The following is a 22,071-nucleotide window of genomic DNA, read 5'->3' as shown; positions in this document are numbered from 1 at the left end:
TCTCCACGAGTCTGCGTGGGCTTCCTCTGGTTTCCCCCCCACCCTCCAAAAACATAGGGGGTTGCAGTAAGTGAAGGGAGGAACATTTAGGGGAGGCATCAGGGGTAGTAAGTTTTTAAAAAATATAAAACACAGAGAGTTGTGGGTGCCTGGAATGCCTCGCTGAGGTGGTGGGGGAGGTTGGAACAGGAGGGACATTTATGAGACAGGCACATGGATGCAAGAAAAATAGAGGGTTATGAGGTAAGGAGGGTTTAGTTTTCTTTTGATAGGAATATATGGAGTCAGCACAACATTGTGGGCTGAAGAGCCTGCTCTGTACTGCTATTTTGGGTGTAATTGGTCTGAATTGCCGGAATTGGCTTCTTCTGCACTGTAAATAAAATTTAAGAAATTTAAAAAAAAATTTTAACACAACCAGTGGAGAGAGAGAAAAAAATCTCAGGAGTGAGCTCTGCGAGTTTCTAGCGAGCAGCCCCCATTGCGATTTTCATCAGCACGTGGCTGTGTCGTTCATGCATGCATCGAGAAACACAAGTTTGAAAAAGAAAAGATCGTGATTTATTTAATTCTCCTCCAACATAAATTCCTTGAGGGCGAAGCTTATTCTGTGTCTCAAAACTCTGGGTGAGTGACTTGCCAGTTCTAGATACGAGAACGTGCAAGGCTGCATTTCTGAAAACATCCAGGTTTTGTGCACACACACACACACACACACACACACACCAGCTTTGGCGTAGCAGGTATGGTGCGACATATCAGGGCACAGTGGGTTTCAACGACAAAAATAGATCAGGGGCTACTATTTCTTTTTTAAATTGAGTGCAAAGCATCAACTCACGGACACTGGTGAACTTCCACGGTCTTCCTCAAACAGCCTTGTTGGATCTTTATCATTCACCAGAATGAACACTTTGTACCCAAGGACGCTGACCATAGCAGAACAGCATTTCACCTCCACCCTGGAGTGTGTGGAAAGTCGACTGTGCTGGAAGATGACAATTAAAGCCACGAAGCAAAACCATTGCCAATCAAAGCCTATCCACTTAAGAGTATTTAACATCACAAAGCATTAGTGGAGGAGGGGGATGGATTATTATAGGGGGTGGGGGTCATAGCTAGTAAAGCAGGAAGTGTCAAGGATGTAGAGATGGTTGCCTAGCTTGTGCTTGACGCTGACGGGGAAATGCTTGAAGATTCTCGTGCCAGATTCCTCAGATCCGTGCATTTGCCTCAGAATGGGAATAGCCTCAGGTGGAAGTCAGTCGTTGCCCGACCCACGGTGTTTTATTTCAGTGATTCCCATCCACAGTGATCAGCCGCTGGCGTGGGTTGGAAGGCAGAGGGGTTCCCGCAGTCACCTGTCCCAGCAGAGGGCGTGGAAAACCTGCACAGACTGGGGCAAACCCCACTCCTGCACCCCAGCAGACGTCCCTCAAATGTCTTTGTGGAGGACCAGAGTCAGCTCACAGGGTCTGCACCTGCTTGCCCGAACGCTCCCACCAAATCGCCCCAAAAATTCCAGCCGAACAGCCCGTCTTTGGAAAAGGAAATAGGTGCGTTCTGGGGATGGGACTGTGGGCAAAGCTCTGGGGGAGAGCGATGGAGATCGAACCAGGGGTGTCTGGAGCAACAAGGCAGTGCCTCTACTCATTGCGCCAGCCGCAATTCTGCCAGCCTCCGCTTTAGCTTGTCCTTGCACGCCCCTTTCCCCTGCACAGACTGGCCTCCTTGATCCAAAACAATCCCAGGGTGAACAAGGAAGGAACGTTGGCACTTGGTGGGGGGGAGGGGGTGGGGATTCGAAACAAGCTGACAGTCAGGTTCCTTACCGAGAGAGTCCTGCACTAGCAGAGGCAGAAGGACATAAATAGACATGGTTTCCAAAAGACGGGCCAATTCCCTGAGTGCCCTAATAACCTGGTCACTGGCTTTCACCAGTGATAACCCATCAGGATCAAGCCCTTGTAGCAAGGTCCAGGTACCTAGTACCCTCTGGGTGACTTTGCACCCTCCCTCAGCACTCCACATGTCATAGACTCCCACTGCGCTGACTGCCCCGGTCTCCTTCTCCCCACCATCATTCCTATCACTCACCTGTGGGCCCATCTACCATGTCCCTAGCATAAGGGAAGGATGTGAGGGGGGAAGGGAACTGAGGGGAGAACGTGCACGCAGGCAGCGCTGGAATTGGGGCCTCGGTCTCCAGAGGATCACGAGGCAGTGGCTCTAACCCTCTGCGCCGCCAGACAGATGAAGTGAGGTGGAGGTTTCTGGACACGTCTCCTTGGGGAGTCCCACAGGACAGGAAGCAGAGGGTAGCGGTGAAAACCCACCCTGTTAATGTGGTAATAAGGCAGAAAACAAAGACACTGGTGTTCCACCTCACCGAAAATTAAACAAGGAGGCAAAGGGTTTGGACATGCAAACTACTGTTCTCAGAATGAGGTGGTTTTGCACATCCCTCACCCATTAGATGGGCCGAATGGGCTCTCCCAACCATACACAGTGCGAGATGAATTCTAGCAGCCTTGCATCCAAGAGGTCAGATGACGGGAAGTTCCGGGTTTGTCCACAGCCAGGCACGGAGCGCTCCACCCGGGCATGTTTCAGACAGGGCAGGCAGGGCTGTTCGCCAACACCTCCCCCCCACCCCCTGCAGCCCGTGCTCAGCAGTGTTTCTGCCCAACAACCTTGTCGGCAAGCTGAGCGGAGAGGTTCAGCGCTGGCCGGTGTTCCTCCAGCCCGAGGGCCACCAGGGCTCCGACCAGCAGTCTCTTCACCTTGACCAGGGGGGGCTGGCTCGGCATCATCTGCGGAGGGTGAAAGAGAGAGAGAGGGGTGGGGGACACCGGACATCACTGGGGGCCCAGTAAGGCATGGAAATTGTCACATAACGGGGGAGGCATGACTTGACGGCACACATGGAACACTCGGCTTCAGGAGGTGGGGTGTCACATTGGGGGTAGGTTAGATCACGTGGACCACTGTGAGTGCTTCTCGCTGGGCTGTGGGGCGGGGGGGCTCCAACCCCCTGGAATGAAAGGGGGTCCGAACCCCAGAACAGAGGGCTCAAATGGACACTATAGTTGTGTCTGGAGCAGGAGCCACCAGTTAATTGATTTATCTAGAACATAGAACTCTACAGAATTACACAGGCCCTTCGGCCCTCAGTGTTGTGCCAACTTACTAACCTACTCCAACAACTGCCTAGAATTTCCCCACTGCATAATCCTCAATTTCTCTCAGTTCCATAGTCTCTTATAAGATCCCATTGTCCCAGCCTCCACCACCATTGCTGGCAGCACATTCCATGCACCCACCACTCTCTGTGTGAAGAACTTACCTCCCTGTACTTACTCCCATGCACCTTAAAACTTTGCCCCTCGTGTTAGCCACATCAGCCCTCAAGGTTGCCCTGCAGTTTAATAGGTTAGTTAAGAAGGCCTATGGGATCTTGGGCTTCATTAATAGGGGGATTGAGTTCAAGAGGTCATGTTGTAACTCTACACATCTCTGGTGAGACCACACATTGTTCAGTTCTGGTCACCTCATTATAGGAAGGATGTGGAAGCTGTGGAGATTTAACAGGATGTTGTCTGGATTGGGAAATAAGTCAATGAGGCCAGGTTACCAGAGCTGGATTTTTCTTCCCCCCTTTGGAGTGAAGAAGGATGAGAGGTGGCTTAATAGAGGTTGACGAGATTAGGAGAGGGATAGATAGGGTGGATGGCCAGCGCCTGTTTCCCCAGGGTAGGAATAGCAAACACCAGAGGACGTCAGCACAAAGTGAAAAGAGAGAGGTTTAGGGGAGACATAAGAGGTAAGTTTTTTTTAAAAACACTGTGGTGGGGGCCTGAAATGTGTTGCCAGGGATGGTGGTGGAGGCTGGAACATTAAGGGCATCTTAGACAGGCACATGAATGAAAGAAAAATAGAGGGTTACATGGTAGGAAGGGTTTCATTTTTTTTTTTTAAGGGGTGTATATATATATATATATATATATATATATATAAAAATTAAGGAAGAACAAGAGCCTGTACAGTGCTGTAGCATTCTATGTTCTACTCTTGTTTCTTGGGTTCTATAGAGTCAGGTGGGGGGAGCGGAGGGCAACCTTTTACCATGTGTGTGATGGATGGTGGGTCAGTGGTTAAGAGGCGGGTCGCACTGATTTTTCGGTGGCTTCAGACTGGTGGGTGGATTGGGGGGGGGTGGGGGGGAGGAAATGTATGTGGTGGCATAGTTAGGCCGAGGGTGGGGGGTTGGCGGCATGTTCGGGCCGAGTCTGGGGGGGGAGGGGTGCGGCGGTATGGTTGGGCCGAGGGTGGGTGTGGGGTGGCGGCTGTGGCACTGGACGATTAGAGTGTGGCGTTGGCACTGTACGGATGAATTTAGATTGCGGGCTGGATATCTGGCCCACCCAATGTAGAGTTTGGGTGGGCAGTAATTCCAACTCCAGGATAGAATACATCTGCAGCATTTAAGATGATCTCCAACTCACCTTGCTGACTTTGTGCCGGTGAACAAGACCATCGGGACCCAGGTAAAAGATAGAATATGCATCATAGGTTCTGGGAGAGGCAGAAAAACAATCAGCCAGTGTACTCCAGTTTCCCCCCAAAACGTGCAGCCTGGCAGGGTCTAGAATAGTTCCCAGGGCGTGGATGGGGTAGAATTAGGAATGTGGAGAGAATGAAATGGAAGGGTCAGCACAGAAATGGATAAAAAGGCCGCACTTGCTGGAACTGCTGTTCCAGCAGGGCTGCCGCTGGTGTGGACCTGAGGAGAGCAGGGAGCAGAGACCCAGCAAGCCCCGCAGGGTCTTACTGCCCGGTCCAACTACAGGTGGCTCCGTGCAGGCCTTCAATGGCCCGTTAAAAGCCAATAGTCTTTTATTTTAAAATCCTGCGACCACGGGGTCTGGGCCCAAGGTGTTCGGCAGCAGCCCTGAGAAAGCAGGGGTTGTTTGAGAAGGAGAAGCAGAGGAGATGACCCCCACAGGACAGTGACAGCTCTATTCCCACAGCTCCATGTCATTCCCCACACTGATCTCACTGCCCCGTGTCGGTCACCACACTTGGCCTGGCTTGTGGGAGGCTAAAGGAAATGTTGTGACTTTTTTTGTTTTAATACATGCCAATAAAAGGGTCTTGAATTGAGCACTGGATTGTTGGCATGGACCCAATCCCAGGGCATCTCCCCTTACTCACCTATAGAGCTCAGCCTTGTCTTTCTTATAAAGCTTCAGTATCTGGAGGTGGAGTGGGATGCCCGTGACCCTCCAGCGCACCTGGACGGTCCAATCCTCTGGGTGCTGCGTCATCTTCATTACCTCCAGCTGAAGGTCAGTGTAGTAGCTCCAAGCAGCACATCGGGACAAAGTCACCAGCACGCGGTAGAAGTTTCGACCCCTGCAGGATCAAAAGCAAGCATGAGCAGAATGAAGCCCTGTCCTTTTCCCACCACCCCCCCTCCCCCCAAAACAGTGTTTTATTCCAGATTTATACGAGATCTGAGCTGTTTATGTGAAAAGTACTCAGCTGACCACCGGAGTTGGTGCTATGTAACTGCTCACCAAAAGGAGGTGCAAGGCACTCCTTCCATCTGATAGCCGACAGGTCACTCTCAGGCAAGGTTAGTACCTGTTTAGCCTCCCAATCAGGGTCACAGGAAGCCACGGATTGCAGACAGTGGATGTTTTTACAGGCAGATTCTACAAATTGGAATTTATGGTTTTAAAACTAAAAACACTGGGCAAATAAATCTGCTGATCAGTGGCCAGGGTCACCCATCCAGTATGGACACTGCAACTGAAGGCGACAATGGGAAACCACTCAGTATTTTTCCCCTTTTATAATCATCAACATCGACAATGGTCTCAGCTCAAAGACGGAGCCTTCAGTGAAGGAGAACAGGGGAGGCCACGACTAAAATTCGGAGGGTCAGAGATCGTGACGGGTGGAGAGACATACTCGCCCACGCCGAAGGGCAAGGCACCTGAATGAATGACTCAGCTGACCCCTCTCTGACACCCCCGCTTCCCAGAGAGGGAAGGCTGAGGATTCAGGACACAGTACGAAGCCTAATCTTGGTTCACGCTCCACTACTGATGGATGAAATGTTACACAAAATTCCCATGTCCTTTTATAAGTTCCTTTTTAAAAGAAATCCCCGTGGTATTGAGTGCACCAGCTCACATGTCTTGAAAATGTTTTCATAGATCACTTCAACTGGAACGGTTAGCACAGCACTATTACAGCGCCGGTGACCCAAGTTCAAATCCCACGCTGTCTACGTTCTCCCTGTGTCTGAGTGGGTTTTTCCCCGGGGGGGGGGGGGAAATCTGGTTTCCTCCCACCTTCCAAAACGCAGGTTAATATGGGTGTAATTGGATGATGCGGACTCTGCTTCTACCATGTTATTTTTAAAAATCTGAACCTTTGACTTAATGTACTCCATCAGCAGAGATTTATCGCCGTTATCTGTCAGCTGGGATTTGAGGTAGGTGAAGGAATCAACAAGGCTGATTATTTTTTGAAATTGGTGGAAGCGTACATTCAAAACATCCCTGCTCATCAGAACCGTGAACAGCACAGAGGAGGCAACTCCTCCTCAGCCGCGTCACACACATTTGACCAGGTTTGCATTAATCCGCAAGGCATCGTGAGTGTGTGTGGTTGAACAACAGCAGCCACCTGCAGTCTCACAGCTTGCCACAGGATGGCACCTCGCGGCCAGATTAGCAGAGGTTTCGGACAAAGAAAGTTAACGGCGTGGGATTTCACAAGTTTCTACTTTTCCTGCTGGATGGTTTTTGTGAAACAATTTCTTGAAAAATCATCAAATTAAGAAAATGAAAAAAATATCAGCCAGCATCTACAGAAAGTCTGCAGACGCTATGATTGTAGTAAAAGCACAGAGATGCTGGAACTCGGCTGGTCACACAGCGTACACAGGAGGTAAAGCTATATGACCGACACTTCAGGCCTGACCTCTTCTTCAAGGCATGAATAAAAAGCAGGCAGGCTGGGGAGAAGAAAAAGACGAGATGGGGAGGTTCACAGACCAATGGATAAAAGGCGTTAACTGGATGTGAATAGGACAGAAAAGAGGAAAGGTGAGGATTGATCGGGGTAGGGGATGGTTATCTGAATGCAGACCTGGGGAAAGGGAAGAGGGAGACAGAGTGTTGGAGGAAAGGAGACATAGGGAAGATAGATGGGTTGAGGGTAGCGGAGACTGTAGATGCCCAGTTGGAGGGTGCCCAGACAGAATAGAAGGTGTTGGCCCTCCAATTTGCAGGTGGTCTCAGTGCATGAGACCGTGGACAGACACGTCAGCAAGGGAATGGGGCAGGCCACTGTGAGATCCACGCTATTGTGGTGAAACAATCTCCCAGAATCTCCGATGCAGAGGAGACCACAGCGGGAGCACTAGATGAGGCAAATAACCCCTGCAGATTCACAAGTGAAGGGATATCTGATAGGGCTAAGAGAAGAGGCGCTCACTGACACACACTGCATTGCTAAACACAACAGGGTGGGAGGGATGGAACAGGGACCCCGTGTGGGATTAATGTTGGAAAGTGTACGGTGTATGGTTATGCACTTTGATATAAAAAATAGACAGGCAGACTAGTTTTCAGATGGTGAGAAAATTCAAAATTCAGAGGCGCAAAGGGACTTGGGAGGGAGCTTCTGATTCCACTATCTGCAGTCTTTTGTCTGACCCTTGTTGCCTGCTGAGATAAGCCTGCCTGCTGGGATACTGTTGGAAGGGGGTGGGGGGTAGACGACCGACCAGGGCCAAGTCACAGTGATCAGGTCTTTGGAACAGAATCTTGCTCTTCGGCTCAGAAGGGAAGGGAGGAGAGCAAGAGAGTGATAGTGATTGGGGATTTGCTAGTTAGGCGAAGAGAAAGGAGGTTCTGTGAACAAGATATGGACTCCCGAATGGTATGTGGCCTCCCAGGTGCCAGGACCAGGGACGTCTCTGATCGAATCCATAGCATTCTCAAGCAGGAGGGTAAGCACCCAGATGCCATGCTCCAGGCTGATTGATACAAGTAGATAGGAGTAGGAATGAGGTCCTGAAGAGGAAGGAAGCTGAAAAGCAGGGCGTCAAGGGTGGCAATCTCGGGATTGCTGCCTGTACCACAGGGTAGGAACAGGAAATTGTGACAGATGAATGTGTGGCTGAGAAGTTGGTGTAGGGGGGCAGGGGTTCATATTTGTGGATCATTGGGATCTCTTTTGGGGAAGGACTGACCTGCACCAAAAGGACGGGCTGCACCTGAACGGGCAGGTTTGCGAGAGCTGTTTGGGAGAGTTTAAACTAGTTTGGCAGGGGGTGGGAACCAAAATGTGAGTGCGAGAAAGTAGAAAGGATGATGGAATGTGTTGTGGGATTGTGAGGAAGGACAGGAAGAAGGTCCACAAGATTCTGAGAGGCATCGATAAGGTGGACGGCCAGCGCCTCTCTCCCAGGGCGGGAATAGTAAATGCCAGAGGACGTCTGTACAAAGCGAAGGGAGGAAAGTTTAGGGGTAAGTGTTATCGCTCGCTCGCTCGCACGCACGCTGCGGGGGCCTGGATTGCATTGCCAGGGATGGTGGTGGAGGTTGGAACATTAGAGGCATTTAAGAGACTCTTAGACAGGCAAATGGATGAAAGAAAAATAGAGGGTTACAGGGTAGGAAGATTTTAGTTTGCTTTTGGTAGAAATATGTAGGTTAGCACAATGTTGAAGTCCAAGAGGCCTGTACTGAGCTATAAAGTCTTGTTCCTTACTGCTAACATGTCTGGAGGTGATAAGAGTATTCTTCCCATGGCAGGGATGTCCAAAGCAAGAGACAGCCAACTTTTAAATTTAGTCACACACCATGGTAACAGGTCATTTCAGCCCACGAGTATGTACCGGGGGTGTAGGTTAATTGGGCGGACTCGTGGGCCAAAATGGCCCGCTATCGGCTGTATGTCTAAATTAAGAATTAATAGGTTGGCCACCCCTGCCTGGTAAGGGAAGGGAGGAGGTTTAATTGATAGATTTTTGGTATACGCAATGAACTCCCAAGGAGATGGAAGAGGCAGGAACTGCAACACTGAAGAGGCATCTTGACGACAACCTGAACAAGCATGGCATAGAGGGACAGAGAATTAATGCAGGCAAGTGGGATAGACAGGCCTGATAGTCGGCACTGACGTGGGGAGGTGAATGCCCTGGTTCAGTGGGTACAACTCCAAGATGGATGAACGAGGGTACCAGGAGATAAAGGGGCAGAGAATTGGCAAACGAAATACAATGCTGGAAAGCATATGGTCATGCACTTTGGTGGAAGAAATAAGCGGGCAGACGATTTTCTAAATAGGGAAAGAAATGAAAATTCCCAGATGTAAAGGGACCTAGGAGTCTTCGCGCAGGACAGCCTGAAGGTAAACCTGCAGGTTGCGTCAGTGGTGAAGAAGGCAAATGCAATAGAACACAAGAGCAGGGATGTGACGTTGAGGATTTTAAGGCAGTGGTGAGACCTCGTATTGGGAGCTGTTTCGGGCTCCTCGTTTAAGAAAGGAAATGCAAACATTAGCAGGAGTTCGCAAGGAAGATTCTGGGAATGAAAGGGTCATCACACGAGGAGCATTTGACAGCTCTTGGCCTGGACTAGTTGGAATTTACAAGAATGGGGGGTGGGGGGGGGGGGTGATCTCATTGAAACATTTTGAATACTGAAAGGCGTGGACAGAGTAGACGGTGGGAGAGTCCAGGACAAGAGTGCACAACCTCAGGATTGAAGGGCGTCCACTTAGAACAGAGATGTGGAATTTGTTACCATGGGCAGTTGTGGAGGCCGTGTCATTGGGTGTATTTTAAGGCAGAGATCAATATGTTCTTGATTAGCATGGGGCATCAAAGGTTATGGGGAGAAGGCCGGGCAGTGGGAGAATGGATCAGTTCACAATTGAATGGTGGATGCATTAAAAAGACTTGATGGGCTGAATAGCCTATTTCTGCTCCTTTATCTTATGGCCTTGTAAATGCTCACCGTATTCTGATCCATGGAAGTGTGCTGATAAATTCCACGTTCTGGGAGTACATCTCATAATCGTGAGGCTTCAGGAAGAAATTTGGCAACTGGGAGAGAAGAGAAAAGCCATGGTTATCGGTTTTGCATGATCAGTTGACAGAATAACGTACGGCTGTCAGTTAAAATACACAATTGGCAGCAAGAGTTGGGAAGATACGGTCGTGTTACTCAAAGTCAAGTCAGGTAAAATTTATTGTCATCCGATTCACAACTACAACCTGACAAAACAGCATTCTCCAGTCCACACAGACACACAACCAGACTTAATGCACATAAAAAGAAACAATACATACGCAGGACAAGTAGACACGCACACAAATAAATAAATATTGCTTCGTGAACACGAGAGTCTCGGATGGTTAGGGCGAGCAGTTCCTTTGGTCGTTCAGCGTCCTCACTGCCCGTGGGGAGAAGATGTTCCTCGGCCTGGTGGGGCTGGCTCTGATCCTCCTGTATCTCTTCCCTGATGGGAGCAGCTGAAAAGATGGTGCATGCGGGGTGGAAGGCGACCTCAGTGATTTTGCATGCCCTCTTCAGGCAACAATCCCGGTAGATCACATCGATTCTGGGGGGGGGGGGGGGGTGGGAAGGGAGACTCCAATGATCTTCTCTGCTACTCTTATGGTCCTGTGGATTAACCTCCATTCCATTTCTCTGCAGCAGCCGCACCCACACTGTGACGCAGCTGGCCAGGACGCTCTCGATGGAACCTCTGAAGAAGGTTAATATAATGGTGGCTGGTAGCCTTTCCCACTTCACTTGTGTCTTCCTGACAAGTGAGAAGATGTTGAGTGTCCATGATAGGTCACTAGTTAAGCGAACTCCAAAGAACTTGGTGCTCTCCACTCTCTCCACTAGGATGTGTTGTCATGCAGTGGAGGGTGGTCGTTCCTGGTCCACGATCATCCCCCCCAAGTCTTGTCCACGTTGAGACTCAGGTTGTTACTCTCACTCCTCTTAACAAGATTTTCCACACCTTCCCTATTGTGCGACTCATCGTCATGGGTGACGAGGCCAACGGTTGTCGTGTCATCTGCAAACTCAATGACTCCTTTGGAGCTGGATCTGGTGATGCCGTCGTGGGTCAGTAGCGTGAACAGGAGCCGGACTGAGCTTACAGCCCTGAGGTGCTCAGACTCCTACAATAATTCTAACTGAAGAGAAATGACAATTCAGTGCAAAGCAATGGAAGGTTGGCCCTATCTCAGGAGAAGCCTGGAGTACGAAATGACGGAAGAAAGCTGTACTGAAGCTCAATGGAGGATTAGGGCCACCTTGAAGACAGTACCTCAGGAGGGATGCACTGCCCTCCCAATTCACCAGAACCACAAAGGAAAGTGGTATTCGGCCAAGGTTTTCCCATGTGCCTCTGAAGGGAGTCCCTTTTACTTCTCTTTCTCTCTTTCTGTAAGGGGCTCCGGGCAATGCTCATGGCAACTTCTTGTCTGCCTTACGGCAGGCAGAAGGCAATTTTGTGTGAGATTACATGTTCTGTTCTATTACGTGGCAATAAAGGAATCTTGGATCTTCAAATATCAACGTAGAGCATGTTACAATCTCAGTAGTGCAACATATCCATTTTCGATTTAAAACATTGCAGAAAGTCAGCATGTAAAAAAAATGATATACAGAAGTGCTGGACAAACTCAGCAGGTGGTAGGAGGTGGCTCAGGAGGCAATGTTTCTGCCCTGATCCCTTCATCGAGGTTCAAAAAGATTAACCGTGACTACAGCGAAGCAGGGTTTCTAGCTTCTGAACACACAAAGCAAACCGGGTTCGTTCATAGCTGCTCCCTGCCTTTGCAGGGGCTGCTCGGTCATTGGTTGGTGGGTTTGAATCCTGCTCACTCCCACCAGCCACAGGTTGCAAGGCCACAAGATATAGGAACAGAAGCAGGCCATTCTACCTATCAAGTCTACCCCGCCATTCTGTCACAATCTGATCCATATTCCCACTCAACCCCACTGCCCAGCCTTCAATCCATAACCTTCGATACCCTGACTATTCAGATCAATCTCTGCCTTAATTACGGCCTCTATTGCTGCCCATGGTCGAAAATGCCAGAGGTTCACCACAATGGCTGAAGAAATTCTTCCACATCTCCATTTTAAATGGGTGCCCTTCAATCCTGAGCTTGGGCCCTCTTGTCCTTGACTCCCCTACCATGGGAAGCAACTTTGCCACATCTACTATGTCCAAGCCTTTCAACATTTGAAATGCTTCTACGAGGTCCTCCCTCATTCTCCAAGGAGTACAATTTAAAAGCTGTCAAACACTCCTCATCTGGCAACCCTTTCATGCCCAGAATCATCCTTGTGAACCTCCTCTGAACCCTCCCCAACTTCAGCACATCTTTTCTTAAATGAGCCCAAAACTGCTTACAGTACATCGTGAGGTTTCATCAGGGTCTTATAAAAACTCAACATCATATCTCAGCTCTTGCATCCTATTTCTTTTGACGTGAACGCCCACATCGCGCTCACCTTCTTCACCACTGACTCAACCTGGAGGTCAACCTTTAGGGTATCCTGCACAAAGACTCCCAAGTCCCTTTGCACCTCTGAATTTTGAATTTTCTCACCATCTAAAAACTGGTCTGCCTGTCCATACACTTTCCAACATTGTGTTTCATTTGCCACCTCTTTGACCGTTCTCCTAATCTCTCTGCAGTCTATCCATTTCCTCCTCACAACCTTCCACTGCACCTCTCTTTGCATCATCTGCAAACTTAGCCACAAAGCCATTTATTCTGCAATCCAAATTATTAACAAACAGACGTCTGACCGCTGTGTCCATCCTGGCTGCTCTCCCTGGACGCAGGTGCCAAGCTGAGGAGGTGGTGGGGGGAAATTAGGTGGGGCTTAGCCTGGGCTGCTTGCAAAAAAAAGAGGCAGCGCTGCCGTGGGGTCCAACTGCCCAGTGTGACTGCTGATGGCTCCGTGCAGGCTTTAAATGGTCTGTTAGAAGAACCAACCTGCGACCACAAGGCCTGGCCCCCAGATGGCAGCACCTGTGACCGGCAGCAGCCACGAGGGGTTAGAGTGACACTAGAGAAGCAGTGGACTGCTGCATGGCACCAGAAAATGGGGAGAACCCCTTCCTCATTTAAGAAGGTGAAGCAGAGGAGATGACCCAAGGGACAGTGATTAGTGAAGGGTTCAGAGGCTGAAGAATATATAGGAGGCGGTATTTTGGCGATTCGAGGTGAGGTACCCACGTAGAGTGCAGGCTGCTGGCAGACTCACTCCAGTGAGTGAGGTGCCAGAGAATTGGAGGGTAGCTCATATTGTTTTAAAAAAGCTCCAAAGATAAACCAAGTAATTATAGGCCAGTGAGTCTGACGTCAGTAGTGGGTAAATTTTTGGAAGGAGTTCGGAGAGATAGGATATATAGATATTTGGATAGTCATGAACTGATTAAGGACAGTCAGCATGGCTTTACGCGAGGTAGGTTGTGTTTAATGAATCTTGTAGAGTTTTTCGAGGAGGTTACCAAGGAGATAGATGAAAGAAAGGCTGTGGATGTTGTCTATGTGGACTTTAGTAAAGCTACTGACAAGGTCCCACATGGGAGGTTATGACACTAGGTATCCATGGAGAGGTTGTAACCTGGATTCGTAATTGGCTGTGTGGGAGAAAACAGAGTGTCGTGGTGGGTGGTTGCTCCTCAGACTAGAGGCCTGTGACTAGTGGTGTGACTCAGGGATCTGTGTTGGGACCATTGTTGTTTATTGTCTATATCAGTGGTTCTCAACCTTTTTATTTCCACTCACATACCACTTTAAGTAATCCCTATGCCATCAGTGCTCTGTGATTAGTAAGGGATTACTTAAGGTAGTATGTGAGTGGGAAGCACTGCTCTCAACCCAATTGTTACTGAAATACAAAAATTGTCATTGCCCCATTTCCTTTGGAGTTCTGAAACCATGCACATAATGAGTTAATGAAGTACGATTAAAACAGTGGTTTTCAAACTTTTTCTTTCCACCCACATGCCACCTTAAGCAATCCCTTATTAAACAAAGAGCACCTATGGTTTAGGGAATACTTAAAGTGGTATGTGAGTGGAAAGAAAAAGGTTGAGAACACTGGTCTATATCAATGATCTGGATGATAATGTGGTAAATTGGATCAGCAAGTTTGCCGATAAAGATAGGAGGGGTTGTGGACAGTGAAGAAGATTTTCAAGGCTTGCAGAGGGATCTGGACCAACTGGAGAATGGGCCAAAAAATGGCAGATGGAGTTTCATATAGGCAAGTGTGAGGTGATGCATTTTAAAAGCCAAGGTTGGACATACACAATAAATGATAGGGCACTTAGGAGTGCAGGGAGCACTCTGTGAATACAGATACATTGTTCCCTAAAGGTGGCATCACAGGTGGACAGGGTTGTAAAGAAAGCTTTTGGCATTTTAGCCTTTATAAATCAAAAATATTGAGTATAGGAGTTGGGATGTTATATTAAAGTTGTTTAAGACAATGGTGAGGCCAAATTTGGAGTATTGTTTTCAGTTCTGGTCGCCTAGCTACAGGAAGAGCATCAGTAAGACTGAAAGAGTGCAGAGAAGATTTATTGGGATGTTGCTGGGTCTTCAGGAATTGAGTTGCAGGGAAAGATTAAACAGGTTAGGACTTTATTCCTTGGAGCGTAGAAGAATAAGGAGAGATTGGATAGTGGTTTACAAGATTATGAGAGGTATGGACCGAGTGAATGCGAGGAGGCTTTTTCCACAGACGGGGGGAGATAAATATGAGAGGCCATAGTTTTAAGCTGAAAGGGGAAGTTCTTTACTCAAGAGAGTGGTGGGAGTGTGGAACGAGCTGCCAGCTGGCGTAGTGAATACAGGCTCGATCTTGTGTTTTAAGAATAAATTGGATAGACACATGGGAGAGGTCTGGAGGGTTATGGAATGGGAGCAGGTCAGGAGCTGGTCGGCACAGACTAGAAGGGCCGAATGGCCTGTTTTGTGGTCTACGGTTCTACCAAGTGGCGGACAGCTGGAGAGTGGCTCAAGGGGTACCAGGAGGCTTTCTGATCGTGCCAGAGGTGTGCACAGCTGGAGCTGAGAGTTTGGACTGAAGGCTGTGCTGCCTCTCGTTTGCTTCTATTTCTCTGGCTGTAAGGGGGAGAGGTGGTGGGGGGGGGGCAAGCAATTTCTGCTGATGCCGAATCTTTATCTGCCTCACAGTAGACTAAAGGAATTGCCGTGTCATATCACGTTCCCTGTTTTATTATATGGACCATAAAGTAATCTTGAATCTTGATGTTGGGATACGGCATCAAATGCAAGTTGTGCAAGATACAATTAGAATTATAGAACATTACAGCACAGCAACAGGCCCTTCTAGTCTGTCCTGAACTATTTTTCTGCCTCTTCCCACTGTCCTGCAGCCAGTCCATGGTCTCCATAACCCTCCAATTTAATTTAAGACAATTAAAAGTTACGTTACCTCCAACTGCAGCTTTTCGTAAAGGACAGCGAGATGCTCTTCCATTCTAGGATCTCCCTTCTGTGGGCTTGTGCTACCCATCTCCGCCGTTCCACTGAAAGCCAGCTCCTGCAGCCGACACGGGGTCACAGCAAGGCATCCGAGCCCAGCGTGGTACGGCATACAACAAATGTCGCTGGCGAACAGAGTCCTGAAGGAGTCCAGGTGCCCCTCGCTCATGTCCCAGGAGCTCAGTGCCTTCTCCAAGGACCCCACGTCTGCGGCAGGCACCCCTAGTCCCTTGTGCTCTCCTGTCACCATCTTCGAAGCCAGCCTAGCTTGATGCTCCACGACGATATCGTCCGCATTGCGCCCGTCGACAGTGGTGATTGAGCCCAGGAACCGGGACGGTAGAAGGGCGCTTGCCTGCTCGGTGCCAAGCCACTCCTGCTCATGGGGCCCACTTTCCAGTCTAGGGGCCAGTGACAGTCCCGTGGCCATGCTGGTCCTTTCCATGAGACAAAGCCACTCCCTGCCCTGGCCACGTACAATCACCTGCACACCGATCTCCTGGTTCTGGGTGCGGAGGAGGGACCGCAGACAGACATCACTTGCAAGGGCCTCTTGAGCGCCAGCACTGTCCCAAGAACCACTCGGAGGGGACTGAGAGGAAGGGAAGCGGTGGGCCCTGAGGCCAGGACTGCGACCTGTTGCCAAGCAAGTCTCCACACCAACTTGTCGACTGTTCTCGTGCCAAACGCAGACAGACGTGGACCATGAGGTGGTGCTGATGCGCCGAAGCAACCTGTCATGGCACCCCACAAACCTCTGAGGAAGAAAAATGGAAACCAGCTTCAACCAAAACCTCCACGAGAAGGGCTGCATGGTCACTGTAGGTTAATTGGGTGTAATTGGGCGGCACAGGCTCGTGGGCCAAAAGGACCTATTACTGTGTGGCATGTCCAAATTTAAATTTAAAATTTATGTTAAAGAATCTTTGTGACAGCTGTTTCTTTCCAAAAACCATTTGTTTTAGTCCATGGATTTTCAAACTGAAATCTCTTTACAACATAATTAATGAGACAATAGAGGATGGGGGAATCTAAGGATACTCTGGATGGAAAAAGGATTCATGCAAAATTCTTGTGCAAAACTGACATCATGATTTAAAAAAAAATAAATAATAACAATTCCATTTAAATAAATTCAAGACAAATTTGACACAAGGGCAGCCAGTTAGTGTAGCAGTTTTCTCAACACTACATTGCCAGTGATCTGGGATCAAATCTGGAGTTTGTGCCTGTGTGGGTTTCCTCCAGGTGCTCTGGTTTCCATTCACCCTTCAAAACCTACGGGTTAGAGCATGGAACACAGTACAGGCCCTTCGGCCCACGATGTTATGCTGACCTATATATACAGTTCTCCCCCCCCCCCAAAAAATAAACCCAACTTCATAACCCTCGATTTTAATTTCATCCATGTGCCTATCTAAGAGCCTCTTAAATGTCCACAAATCTCTGAAATGTCTCTTAAATGGACTGTACTATTCCACAGCCAATGCAGAAACAGAGGAGGATTTTATAAACTACATTACTTGAGTTTAAAAGAGTCAAACTGATCAAACAGCATCCTCAGCTATGCACATTCAAGAACACTAATCTCACCACAAATCAAATTTCATGCCAAATAGATGGCTTTCTGAAAGGCTCATCAGCCTCTGCCCCACCACGTGGCGAACTTCTGATTTCAATCCTCCAAACACAGGCAGTTTATTGGAAGTTTGGAACTTTTCCCATGGGAAGACGAAGAAAATAAAGAAAATCCAATTAATTTTTATTTACAATCCTGCATTCAAAGGACTGCAGGAAGTGATTAAAATAATAAACAAAGGGGAAGTTCATCTGCTAGATGGTCAACGTCAGCAAAAGCAAGGAATTGATTGTGGACTCCAGAACACAAATCAGTCCTCATCGAGGGGTCAGCAGAGGAGCGGTTAAAGTGTCCACATCTCTGAAGATTTATCCGGAAAATGCACTTATCCAGCATCTACCAATCCCCATAGGTCCTGGATACTTGGGGGTGGGGTGGGGTGGTTTCACTGTATTTGATTACTGTTTTATTACAATCTGAACCTGTTTGCCGAGAAGGACGAACTAACAACCTGCTGCATCAGGATTCAGGTATGATACCCAGGAGATCGATTTTACTTAAGTGGAAAGATACTAAACCACCTACCAACTTTCAGTGGTTTTCCCAAACATTTTTAAACTTAGAAAAAAAATCAGAAGTGGTACTGTTGACTCTTCAGTTAAATTTGAAGAAGTATTAATCAACATTTTTATATGATGCAAGTTGGTCCTTTCCAAATCCTCTTAACTTTTATTTGAGTGTAGAGGAGCGGAGTTAATGACAAAATAATTGTGAAATATGGTAGCCCAACCTTTGTTTTATTTTAGTTAGGGGGATATTTTTGTAATAAGATTTGATTGTTTTCATGTTTGGCTTTTAAGAGGTTCAGTTTACATATATTACTCAGTGTTTGTATTTGTAAATGTTAATAGTTATTAATGCAATCCTGATCTCTTTGTATTATTTGTGATGTTTATTAACCTGAAATTTAATAAAAAGATTGAAAAGAAGGAATGAACACGCACCAAGCCTCGATTAAATTCAGTAGTGACATGCAATAAAGAAAACCTCACTGATTCCAAATGCTTACCTGCTCTCGGCAACAAGAGGGGGCATTCTTCTTCCTGATCGCATAGTAGGTACTGTAATGGATGCTGCTGTCATTCCCTCCATTCCTGATCGGAGTGCTGTTGGCAGGTTTCCATTGCCTGACTCCAAGTGTCGCCAGACCCCTGGCTGCACTCTGTCTGCAATTCACTGCGCCAGCCATGCATGTATGCAGCCAGCTGCAACTGTGCCACAAAATAAATCCTGTTAGCATAATTGTCTCTGAAAAAACAGCACAGATTCAAGTTAAAAAAAAAAATTGATTTCATGTAAAAGTTGTTCCCAAAAAAATCTGGAATTTTCTATATATTTAGAGTAAAAAGTCGGCCCTAGTCTTTCACCTCGGCCCAAGCTTGCAACCCAGATGGGCACCCACCTACTGCCTTACCATGCTCTTATCTTATTGAACACTGAAAGGAGCAGGCTGAGCATCTCAGAGCTGTGTGCTCAGCCCGGCTCCTGTTCACGCTACTGACCCACGACTGCATTGTCAGATCCAGCTCCAACAGAGTTATTGTGTTTGTAGACGACACAACAGTCGTTCTCATCAGCAACATGGATGAGACACACTGCAGAAAGAGCAACAATCTGACCTGAGTCTCCACATGGACAAGACAATGGAGATGATCATGGACGTCAGGAGGACCAGCATGACCATCCTCCACTCCACAACAACAACCCTGTATTAGAGGGAGCGGAGAGCATCAAATTCCTTGGAGTTCATTTAACTAGTGACAATCTTGGACACTCAACATCTCCTCACTTGTCAGGAAGGCACGACTGAAATGGGCAAGGCTACTGACCACCATTAATGTCAACCTTCTACAGGAGCTCTATCGAGAGCACCCTGGCTGGCAGCACACAGTGTGGTTCACTTGCAGCAGGGTAATGGATCGGGGCCGTGGGCAGAGAGCCAGGGCAGTGGGATCAGTGTGGGGGCCAACACGGGGCTGTGGGGAGAGCGGGGCAGTGGGATCAGTGTTGGAACTGACACGGGGCTGTGGGGGACTGACAGGGTCTGTGGGGGACTGACAGGGTATGTGGGGAGAGAGCGGGGCAGTGGGATCAGTGTGGGGACCGACACGGAGGTGTGGGTAAAGATCGGGGCAGTGGGCTCAGTGTGGGGACTGACTCGGGGCTGTGGGGTGAAAGCGGGGGAGTGGGATCAGTGTGGTGACCGACACGGGGCAGTGAGATCAGTGTGGGGAATGACATGGAGCTGTGGGAATAGAGCAGGGCAGTGGGATCAGTGTGAGGACCACGGGTACTGTAACCACAGATAAGGGGGAAGGACCACTGGATATTCAGGAGTCTCACAGCATGTAATAAATTATTATTGCTGGTGTATCTTATGCATCTGTGTAGCCTCAGCAAGTAAGAATTTCATTGTGCATCTGATGATGAACTGTTCTATCATTAAAGTATATCGTGTATTCTCATCCTCTACTGTATCAACATGTATGGAGAAGGTTCAGAGGCGGTTCACTAGGATGTTTCCGGGAACAAAAGGGTTATCACATGAGGAGCATTTGACAGTTCTTGGCCTGTACTCTTAGAATGGGGAGGGGGGGGGGAGTGGAAATCTCACTGAAACATTTTGAATGTTGAAAGGCAAGGACAGAGTAGATGGTGGGAGAGCCGTGGACAAGAGGTCACAACTTCAGGATTGAAGGAAGACCGCTTAGAACAGAGACCCGGAGGAATTTGTTCAGCCAGAGGGTGTGAATCTGTGGAATTTGTTGGCACAGGTGGTGGCGGAGGCTGGGTCATTGGGTGCATTTAAGGCAGAGGTTCTTGATTAGCCAGGGTATCAAAGGTTATGGGGAGAAGACAGGGCAATGGGGAAATGGATCAGCTCATTATTGAATGCGAGGTCAGACTCGATGGGCTGAATGGCCTGTGTCTGATGGTCTAATCCACCAATGCCATTCTTCCTTCTTCCACCCCCTCTGCAGCCACTGCCACCTGTTTGGATACTCCAGACCCATGATTTCCCGCCCTCCTCCCGTCACAGCGCCCCCCGCCGCCGCCGCGCCCTCACTGCACCCTGCCCACCCTGCCCACCCCGCCGGCCGGCCAGCCGGCCACCCTCCCCTTCGCTCTCGCCCCGCGCAAAGGACGCACCAATCACCGGAGAGCGACCGCAGCTCGGCCTCGGCGCCAGGGCGATCCTCCTACTCCATCGCCCGCGGTATAGACCGTTTTACCCTGCCACCTCCGTGCCCTTGGATACCGGGATGACTGACACCCCGCGCAGGCGTGCTGTCCCGCAGACACTTCCAGAAAGAGACGCCAGGCTTCAGACGAGCCTTCCCGTTGGCCGAGACCGCCGTCTAAAGAAAGCGACGCGCTTATTGGACGTAACTGCAGGACGATTGTGACGCAAGGAGCTGATGCGCTGGGGAGGTGGATGGGCTGATTAGTGCACGTGCGTGGTCGTGCTATGGATTCTGGGAGTTGTAGTCAACACAAGTGCAGATGCTGTGGTTGAATGCTGGAGAAATTCAGCAGTTCATGCAACATCCAGAGAGTGTACATTTTGGGACCTGGGGCCTTCATTAGGTGAAGAAGAAGCTGGAACTGTTCAGAATCACAATATCACAATATCCATAGTTTTGCAGCAGTATCACAATACAAACATTTATATAAACCTTTGCCCCCCCCTTCCCCTGTGCCCACAGTAGATGCAACACTTGTGCCCACACCTCCTCCCTCACCATGACATTGGGCACCAAGCAGACTTTCAAGTGAAGCCACACTTCATCCAGAGGACTTATTTACTGCATCCGGTGCTCCCTTTGTAGCATTCTCTACATCGGAGAGACCGGTTGGAGATGGCTTTGCTTAGCACCTCTGCTTTGCTTCTAACCACAGCAACACTCAGTTTCTAACCATGGTGACCTCCCCGCGCAAAGGACGCACAAGTCACCTGAGAGCGTCTACAGCTTGGTCTCGGCGCCTGGGAGAGCCACCAACTCCATTGCCTCAGAAATGCAAGAATATTAAAGGACTCATGCCATCCCAGTCACCTTTAATCAGGCAGAAAATTGAAGATTCAAGAAAGCAGCCTCTATCTTCAAAGACCCCCACCACCCAAGCCATACCCTCTTCACTCTGCTACTGTTGGAAAGGAGGCACAGGAGCTTGAAGACGAACACCCAGTGGGACAAGGAGAGCTTCTTCCCCTCCACCATCAGATTTTTGAATAAACAATGAACCTATGGATATTACCTCACTTTTTCTCCTTTGCACTCGTAATTTATTTTAAAAAATCTTATATTTATGGAATTATAATAATTCTGCACAATAATGCTGCTGCTAAACACATTTCATAACATGAGTTCATGACAATAAACCCAATTCCGATTCTCATATTGCTAATAACACTGAGGTAGCAAAATTCATATGGGTTAAGTTAAAAATGACATGGCAGATCCAATTAACAAGTGATAAACTAGAGGAGAAATTCAGGGAATAAAGGCAAACAACATGTCAAGACCTGCTGGTCTGCATCCAAAGTATAAAAAGAGGTGGCTGCAGAGATAGTGGACCAATTGGTTGAACGTTTTCATATCTCACTGGGAGGATACCTAAAGATTGGAAAATGGCCAACGTGACCTCCTCAACCAAAAATGGACAAAGGCAGAGAAGTAAAGACCAGTTAGTTTAACAGCCATTACCGGCAAGGTGCTAAAGTCCCAATATTTTCCCCACTGTGGATTTTGGGGTTATTTGTGTGCAAATGCAGCTTTTAAAGCCAATACATTTCTGTATTTTGCAAGGATATTCAATGGATTGAACAATTTCACACAATTACTTG

General features: G+C 48.4%; 1 protein-coding gene across 1 annotated transcript; it reads right to left on the bottom strand.

The window, feature by feature from the left end:
- Positions 1 to 538: 538 nt before the first annotated feature.
- On the bottom strand, positions 539 to 20,597 carry c2h6orf136 (chromosome 2 C6orf136 homolog). The gene is made up of 7 exons (XM_069919371.1): positions 20,376 to 20,597; positions 18,235 to 18,436; positions 15,537 to 16,343; positions 10,044 to 10,132; positions 5,215 to 5,415; positions 4,506 to 4,575; positions 539 to 2,813 (listed from the first exon to the last, which is right to left on the bottom strand). The coding sequence occupies exons 2-7, from the start codon at positions 18,412 to 18,414 to the stop codon at positions 2,670 to 2,672; spliced, it is 1,491 nt and encodes a 496-aa protein (XP_069775472.1). The 5' UTR covers positions 18,415 to 18,436; positions 20,376 to 20,597; the 3' UTR covers positions 539 to 2,669.
- Positions 20,598 to 22,071: the final 1,474 nt, after the last annotated feature.

The sequence above is a fragment of the Narcine bancroftii genome, chromosome 2 (assembly GCF_036971445.1).
Source record: "Narcine bancroftii isolate sNarBan1 chromosome 2, sNarBan1.hap1, whole genome shotgun sequence".
Classification (NCBI taxonomy): Eukaryota; Metazoa; Chordata; class Chondrichthyes; order Torpediniformes; family Narcinidae; genus Narcine; species Narcine bancroftii.
Note: the sequence above shows the minus strand (reverse complement) of the source record. Positions and strands in the feature narration are given on the sequence as shown.